General features: G+C 45.6%; 1 protein-coding gene across 2 annotated transcripts in view; it reads right to left on the bottom strand.

The window, feature by feature from the left end:
- Positions 1–8,625, bottom strand: part of ttc3 (tetratricopeptide repeat domain 3) — a 42,018-nt gene that overhangs the window by 6,959 nt on the left and 26,434 nt on the right. For both annotated transcript variants that reach the window (XM_016666788.1, XM_007543312.2), the window contains exons 28-39: positions 7,856–8,131; positions 7,721–7,761; positions 7,317–7,364; positions 7,157–7,236; positions 6,932–7,072; positions 5,459–6,008; positions 5,313–5,381; positions 3,038–3,184; positions 2,823–2,962; positions 489–557; positions 322–418; positions 145–248 (exon numbers count right to left, since the gene is read on the bottom strand). In XM_016666788.1, the coding sequence (XP_016522274.1) occupies positions 145–248; positions 322–418; positions 489–557; positions 2,823–2,962; positions 3,038–3,184; positions 5,313–5,381; positions 5,459–6,008; positions 6,932–7,072; positions 7,157–7,236; positions 7,317–7,364; positions 7,721–7,761; positions 7,856–8,131 (1,762 nt within the window). The remainder of the gene's footprint in view (positions 1–144; positions 249–321; positions 419–488; positions 558–2,822; positions 2,963–3,037; positions 3,185–5,312; positions 5,382–5,458; positions 6,009–6,931; positions 7,073–7,156; positions 7,237–7,316; positions 7,365–7,720; positions 7,762–7,855; positions 8,132–8,625) is intronic.

Genomic DNA, 8,625 nt, shown 5'->3' with positions numbered 1-8,625 from the left:
CTGATTAGCTTTAGCCCCACCTGTCTGTAGCCTGATTAGCTTTAGCCCCACCTGTCTGTAGCCTGATTAGCGTTAGCTCCACCTGTTTGTAGCCTGGCTAGTGTTAGCTCCACCTGTCTGTAGCCTGGCTAGCGTTAGCCTCACCTGTGCGCCGCCTCGTCCAGCTTGCTGAGCAGCGTCTTGGCATCGGCTAGCTCTCTGTGCAGGACATTCAGACTCTGATCCTTGCTGCTTTCAGCAGCTGACAGCTGCAGCAAATGGGCAGATAAACGTCACCGTGGATCTACCGTTTTGTGTCCTTTCCTTTGTTTCCATGGTTACCTGAGCTGTGTAGGACCTCCTGCCAGCAGAGGTCAGCAGAGCCTGGTGGCGCCTGATCTCATCCTCCAAACTCATCTTCTCAGCCGCCGACTGGTTGCTACAGAAAGAGACACCGCGTGAGCAATCGGTGGGATTTTCATAAATCCTGGTTTCCTGCTGCTGCTCACCTGAGCTCCAGGAAGTCGTTGAGTTTGGCCTCATAGCTGCTCTTCTTCTCTCTGATGCTCCTGGAAAAGCTGCAAGGAGAAAAACGTCAGGAAGGGTCTGGCTCAAACGCTTGGTGAAATCTTCAGCTACGGTTTGAGATGAAAGATCTGATCGTCAACTGACACCGAATCTATGATTAGCAAATAGACCAACGACTACATAAATCTTTTGAAAAGCATCAGTGGAGCCTCCTGTACAACCAGCCAGAATGCAGTAAGTCAATTACAAAAACTCTTGTATTTTCCAGCAACCATTATACAGCGCATACAGCAGAAAAACCAGCTGACTAAACGCCTGAGATCAGCTGCGGTTGCTAGGTAAAGACGCAGTGTCATTCAACAATCAGGTTTTCCAAATGGCTTGTTTTCCAGACGCCAAAAACATGAATTTATTGCCAAAAAACAACTGGGTGTTTTTTAAGTGTTTGTTTTTAGAAGAAGGAAAATCTAAAATTGAAGGATAAAAATTAGCAAAATGTGAATTTTTCACAATACGACTCCATTAAAACAAGCTAGTTTATGCTGCTGAAACAGGGTTTATAAAAGGTTCCCAGAGTTGAATTTACTACTTTTTTCTACATCTACAATATTTTTACTACCAACACAAAAATCAAGCCAATTTTGTGTCGATTTCCTCAATTTTGGGAGATCGCTGATCGGTCGATATTTAGGTGAAGCCGATCTCATCCTCTGATCTTTTCTACTTCAGCAAAGGTCTAAAAATCAGCCCCTTTCCTCTCCTGCTCTGCAGCGACAGGTTTGACTGACAGACCGGCCACCAGGTCGATCTGAGAGAAAGCTGCAATGGGTTCACTGACCAGTAAAACTTTATCCCACTTACTGACGGTCTAACTGTGACTTTATCTTGACCAAAACCTCACGTTAAAAACAGGAAGCACTATTTTCAGGGCTTATCCTAAATCCATAAGACTCAGGATATTTGTTTTTTATAAAATATCAGTAAAATCCAAAGACATTCCAGTTTCACAAGCCGCTGTTTTATTCTCAATTGAATATTAGTTTGCTACTAATTGTCAACACCAAGACAACTCGATAAGGTTCAAGGTATCATATTTCACAGGTCATTGAAAAGTTTAAATAAATAAACGTCCATGTGCAGCGAAATTCGGTGTTTCGGTACCAACACACCAACTCTGCCAGATCATCGATCAGAGCAGCTGTTAAACGAGCTAATCAGCCACCGCTGTGTTCAGATCATGTTATAACCCAAATAAACATCAAGCCTGAAAACATGAAACCGTTAAGGACTGAATGTGTTTGTTGCTATGGCAACGAGTCTTTGCGTAGCTAGCTGACACGGAAAGTGGGGGGAGGAGGATACGAGTGGTTTTGAGTTGTTCTTTGACGGTTTTTCAGAGTTACTTTTCTGCTCTAAATGAAGAAGATTTCATTTAACGGAACCGTTCCACCGCAGCAGAGCGGCAAGGAAAAGAATCGACTTTTTGCCTTTGTGACATTTCCGGATGTGAACAAGAACATGAAACGTGTCTACATGGTATCAGCTAATAATGAATGATAAACTTGTATGTAAAAGTTTTACCACTTTTCTACAATTACAGTGAAATTGTCACTTTTGAGTGTGTTCACACTGCAGTCTGTTAGCGCTGCAGCTGGTGTTATTTAACCTACTTTAGCTGCTGCAGCATTCAGAGCAGCTCAGCTCTGAGCGCCGGCTTTAGAGGCAGCAAGGCCCGCTGCCGGTCTGCAGCTCCCGACGCGTCGCTGGTAAAACTTCAGCTCGTAGCTGAGCTGGAGTTTGAAGTTGCAACGCTCCGTTTAGCACCAAGACATGAAACGGGGATCTGCTCCACGGTGGAGCCCCGACCCGCGCAGGAATCCGCTGCTGATGAATGGCGGCTGCTCCGGTCGGTGTGATTTGATCACCGTCACGTCGTTCCAGGTCAAATTTAGATTTTTTTTTGCCTTTCGCTCATTCCTAGTCTTTGAATCTCGGATCATTGAGCCAAAGTTGGGAAAACTTATATTTTCCCATGGCGAAGCGCAAAACGACTAGCTGGTCTCAACACGCTAGGCTAACACAGCAGCTGAGATCCATCAGTCACAGCTCAGGTCCTGCCAGTACGTAGTTATTTTTTATACAGATTTTAGTAAAACGAACTTAACGTAAGTGAGCATCAATGGAAAATTAAAAACATTTTGAAGGGCTGATGAAAAATTTACTACCTTTAGTTACTGGCCTTAATTTGAGCTCATTTAATTTACCACTGTGTGGAAACCTTGTGAAAAGGTGTTTTTATAGTGCGGCCGGCTCACCTGGCCTGCTCCTCCACCAGGTGCTCCACCTCCGTCTTCAGCGCCTTCAGCTCCTCCTGGTTGGCTTTCTTCTCCTTCTGGTCCTTCTTCACCTCCTCCTCCAGCTTCTGCTGGAACATCAGCAGCTCCTTATGGGTCACCTGCTCAGCAAAACATTTAAATATTAGAAACATTTAAACGTTCCTCCTGCGGGAGCTGCAGCTCCTCAGACTCACCTGGATATTGGTGGTGATTTCTTTCACCTCCTTCTCCATCAGCCGGACATCGTCATGCTCGCTCTGGTCGACTTTGTTGCCGTTTTGGGTTTTCAGTATTTGCTGCTCCAACTTCCTGTTGCTCCGCTCCTGCCTGATGATGTCACCCTGCAGACGGTCAGAAACCAGGAAGAAGACGCAAACAGATTCTGTAGAACGAAGAGCTGCAGAAAAACGCTGGAAGGAAAACTGGATGAAGTAACAAAGAGGCCGGCAGCCATATTTATTATCCTGAAAGTTCAGGAAGTGACGATGACTCCGATGTTTAGATGAAGATCTGACTAGGGGTGAAGTGATACAATAATCTCACAATATGATATACGATATTCTGATCACGATACGATATACATCACGAGATTTGGCAAACAATATGATTTTCTGAAAGAATTTTGAGAGACGGATGGATTTTGGTGACATTTTGTGTTGCATAGCTGAAAACTGATTAAAAGCACCAACTACACAATACCTGACTGATTGGACACAGACCTACAGCTGGACAAAATGAATCAAAGACACGGTGAGAAAATTAGTTTGTCATTTAATTCCTGTGGACATAAAACTCAAAGTTCCAGCAGTGATCCGGGAGCCGAGTGGGGAGATCATCAGCCTCTGTAGATTCTCAATATGCAAATTATTCCACTTATGTTTTTCTTTTCCACATCCTGTGGACCTCGGGTCACAGAAAAACAAAATCCGATTTGGAAAAATGTTGATTTTTTTCCACTGTGAAACTCAAACATTCATAACGAATGGTTTTTAAAATTTAGAATGATGATGTATGCCGTACATTTCTTAAACTGGTGTAAAAATATTGCAAGCAACACAACTTTATAACATTAGCATGAAAATGAAGCCAATTCCTCATTCGTCTGTATGCAATTTTTGACAAAACATCACAGGTCAAAACCCCGGAGTTAGCCGTGGCTGTAAGCTGTTTACTACTAGCTGCTGGCGGAGCGGCTCCGCCTCACCCCGTAGTGATCGACTCCTGGCAGCTGCAGCGCCGCCGTTCCCCTCTTGTATATCTGAGTATCTGCCTCTCATCGTTCTCTCAGTCTGTGATACTCTGTCAGTTACCAATAAGAATGATTGATCTGCCATCGTCGTCATGGTTTCCCCTCTCCGTCTTCCTGCTCCAAGCAGAGCGCCGCTGCTGCTGCGCGTTGATTCTTCAGGTTTCCTTTACATACAGACAGAAACCACTAGGCTAAAAACAAATCACCCAGCGGATGCCACCGATCGCTCCGGGATCCAAACTTTGCATTAATTTCATGAACTCACTGCTTTAGCTGCTGCTCCGATCCGCTTCTCTTTCACCGTAACTTGAGCAGCTTTACTTCGTTTCTTAGCAACAAAATACATCCCATAATTATTTGTTGAAGATTTGAGATTTCTAAAGACACAGGAATCTAATGTTAAGTTTTGTTTTTTACGTTTGCAAGCTCATTTCCTGTCACATAACCAGAAAAGCCGGTTTTTGACATTTCTCTGACATTCGGGAAAATACGGTTTACTAATTTTAGCATAACTCCAGTTTTACTTGGCCTATTAACACAATTTAAAAACTGGTGTGTAGTTTATAATGTGCTCTTTAAGCACAAGTTGAAAGTGGGACTGAGGGAGGCGGAGTCTGGCTGCTACGCCGTCACAAACCAGACATGTAAAAAAGACGCCTATGGCTTGATGGATCGATACTCGCGGATGAAAAATCAATAAATATCGTAGAATCGATTGAGTTATACAGCCCAACATCTGAATGTGATAAATCTGTCATAACGATTCATCTCCAATTCTGGATCAATAATCCAGTTATTCTGAGTTTCTGAGGAAATTTCTGTTCCCAGAGGTCAGCGTGACCTCTGACCCTGTAGCCAAAACAGACAGAAAGGATCATACTGCAACACGTTGCTAGGCAACCAGTTACTCAACACGTTGTTGCTAGGTAACCAGAGAGAGTGAGGTCGCTGATGCTAGCAGTTAGCTTAGCTCGCTGTGAGGTTGAGGGCTAAAGAGTTTCTGCCTACATCTCCCAGCATGCCGAGCGGTTCAGGGACTCTCTCCCATCAGACGGATTATCTATGGATATTGATCACGAGTTTCTGGCGTTAGACGTTATTGATAGATTGGACACCGACTGCGGGGTCGGAGGTCATCAGCCGACAGGAACAACACTAGCTCTGGGGGGGCTGCATAGAGCCACCGCTCAGGTGGGAAGATCATCATCATCATGACTCACCTGCTGCGCCTCCCAGCGTTCGTGCCGCTCTGTGTTCACCGCCACGCTGCTCACGGCGCCTGGACTAGCCTGCCAGAGCAAAACAAACATCATAAGGGAAACGCACGCTGCGATACGGCGGGACCGGCGGCGGTGGCGGCCTTCACCTGAACTGCTGCGTCGCTACGGCAACGACTCGTCTCCGAGGACAAAGCATTCCTGTGAGGAGCCGGATCACTTTCCAAATGCTCATAAATATTGTCCAGCGCGTCCAGATGCGGCTCGGCGTAACCGTTGGCAATGAAGCCGCAGTCGATGTTTGACCAGGCGGGCGCAGCGTCACTTCCTGTTGGGTAGAAGGAGTACGGGTTGGGCAGGACCGGCTGCGCTACGGCAGCGGGGAAGCAGAACCCGGGCAGGTAGTCGGAGAAATCGCCCAGCATGTACGGGTCAGGCGACGCCACGTCGTGCCGCGGGTCGCCGATGTCGTCCAGGTCGTCCAGGCTGGCGGCGTGCCGCGGGCCGACGGCGTGCCGCGTCAGGCCGATGCGCCGCCCGATCTTAATGAAGCGCAGCGACTCCAACAGGAAGCTCTCCAGGCCTCCCGTCTCCGCGATCTTCCTCCGGGCCTCAGCCGGAAAGTTGGCGAGTTCGCCCACCAGCAGGCGGTCCTCGTCCACCAGCGGGCCGTGCTCCTCCAGGATCTGGGCAAAATAGCTGCAGCAGGATGCAGCGCCGAGGCCAGGACGCCACGGGAAGAGTCAGAAACACACAGCAGGAAGCCCAGTTACACCATGAAACCAGAAATTAAAGCCCAACAGGAAGTCCCAATTATGAGATATAAAGTCAAAATTATAACTAAATCTCATGATTTTATGAGTTCCAGGTTTTTATTTTTTCCTTCCAAAAGGAACCAGAGTTGATCGATACGGATTAAAAACACATTTTCCAAAAGAGCATTCGGCGAGATGCATGACAGAATATGAGCGTCGGGCTATGAGAATTTCTTTGTGAGAATATATTAATATCAGCAGAAAAATTAGGAAACGTGTGAATTTGTAAGAACGTTTCGCCTCACCGCCGGTTTTACTGAAACGTTTCTCAGCCGGTTTGAAAAGTGGCTGATCAAGTTTTATTTTCTAGGAGTTGTGACGCTGCTCGTTGTCCGTTTGCTGACGATATGGAGAAAATATGCAATAATATTGGTATAATATTATAATCGTATAATATAAAAGAATATTAAAATGGACTAAAATCAAACGTTTGTCTTTTAGCTTTTGGACAGAAAATAATGGGTTCTCCAACTTTAACTAGACCAACAGCTTATTTTATGACATTTTTTTCTTGAATATCAAGATAACTGAAGCAGAAACTGATTCTGATGGAAACCCGATCCGAACCCAACACGTACCTTCCATGTTCATTTTACCATATTAATAAATAATCTTATTATATGATTAATTCGACACATTCGGGAAGCTCAGAGGAAACTAATCCAAATGTTGGAACATTTTTATAAAATGTTTTCATTTGATCTGTCAAAGTATTTCTGTCGGCCTACTGCTGTGTGTGTGTGTGTGTGTGTGTGTGTGTGTGCGCGCGCGCGCACAAAGTGCTTTTAAGGTTTTCTAGTGACTTACTCATACAAACTTTCTTTGGTGGAGTCGGGATGGTTGTCTAAAAACTTTGTATGTTCCGTTCTGTATTGGTCCTCAAAATCAGCCACCTGCTCTCTAAGGTGGCTGGGAACGCTAAACGGGTCACCGGGGTGAAGGAACGATCTGTGGACAGGAAGTTCAGCGTCAGCGTCTCCATGGAAACGGTGAAACGACCAGCAGCTCGTTAAAACATGGAGCTGAACTCACAAAGAGTCTTCTTCAAAAAGGTCCTGGTCCCACTCGTCTCTGGGCGTTAGCGCTCGGGCCGGAGGCAAACCCAAAACACCCTGAGAGGAAACCAGCAGCAGGAGACGACTTAGACGACAACAACAACAACAACAACAACAGACGTTTTCAGACCATCTACCTTTCGTTTCTTTTTCCGGCCTCGACTTTTAGTTCGAGTAGGAGAAATCTGGAACGAGACGGCGCTAAGTTAGCTTAACTTACAGGAACCTGTCCACCTGACCAGGTGAGAGGTTTCAGCAGCTGTTACAATAAAATGACCAACAGCTGAGAAAAGCAAGACTTGTGTTTTATGAATACCATAAATTATCCACTTTTTTTTTAAATACAAAAACTAACGACTTTATTTTCAGTTTTGCTTGAAAAACGAAACCATCTTAAAACGTCCCAAATTTATGGAAAAAGGTTTGCTAACTTTCTGCTCCTGATGAAATGTTTTTGTCTAATTTCAGGATGAAACCCCCGGGAACTAGATGAAACTCAGCTCAGGCTCAGGTGTATAAATCAGGTGTTAGAAAAACTTACATGATCATTTTCAGACTTTTTTAACACAGAACAATGAGCATCTGAAAAGCAAACAGAACATTTTAGAGCAAAGAGGAACGCTGGTGAATCCGGTGGGTGGGTTGCCAGGTTGGGCTGCCAGGTTGGCGTACGTACCCATCATATCAAAATATTCATCCAGTATACTGTGACAACAAACGTAGTCGTGTCTATGCTCCTCCAGAGTCCAGATAAAAAGCCGGACGTCGTGCGCCGAGGCCTGCTTTAGATACTCCGTCACCGTCAGGCCGAGGCGCCAAAACAAATCTGGTTTAGTGTCCAGTTTCTCTAAAATCATTTGCTTTAAGGGGTCAAAGTTCAGCAGCACCGCCAGGTCCAGCTGCTCCAGGCGCTCAGAGTGCCGCTCGATGAAGGACTGCGCCGCGGTCAGCCCTGCAACCAGACACAGGCAACCAGAAACACAGCAATTAGACGGGCAACCAGAAACACAGCAACCAGACACAGGCAACCAGAAACACAGCAACCAGACACAGGCAACCAGAAACACAGCAACCAGACACATGCAACCAGAAACACAGCAACCAGACACATGCAACCAGAAACACGGCAACCAGACAGAAAAAGCAACTCAAACATCCAGACATGAAGTAAAATCAGTTTCATCTGATGGCATTTCAGGCTCGAGGCGTTTAAACGTTTTTCATCATGAAAACGGAAACATTGCAGTTTGACGCCATCATGAAGATCAATACACCCAGATTATTGATCAATGATCCAGTTATGAATCAATAGCAACTCCAACCAGGCTAAGGGTGGAGTAGAACTAGGTGGTGTAGAACCAGGTGGCGTAGAACCGGGTGACGTAGAACTAGGTGGCGGAGAACTGGATGGCGTAGAACTGGGTGACGTAGAACTGGGTGACGTAG

This window comes from Poecilia formosa, unplaced genomic scaffold (genome assembly GCF_000485575.1).
Source record: "Poecilia formosa unplaced genomic scaffold, Poecilia_formosa-5.1.2 Scaffold797, whole genome shotgun sequence".
NCBI lineage: Eukaryota > Metazoa > Chordata > Actinopteri > Cyprinodontiformes > Poeciliidae > Poecilia > Poecilia formosa.
The sequence above is the reverse complement of the archived record's forward strand: the minus strand, read 5'-3'. Positions and strand labels throughout refer to the sequence as shown.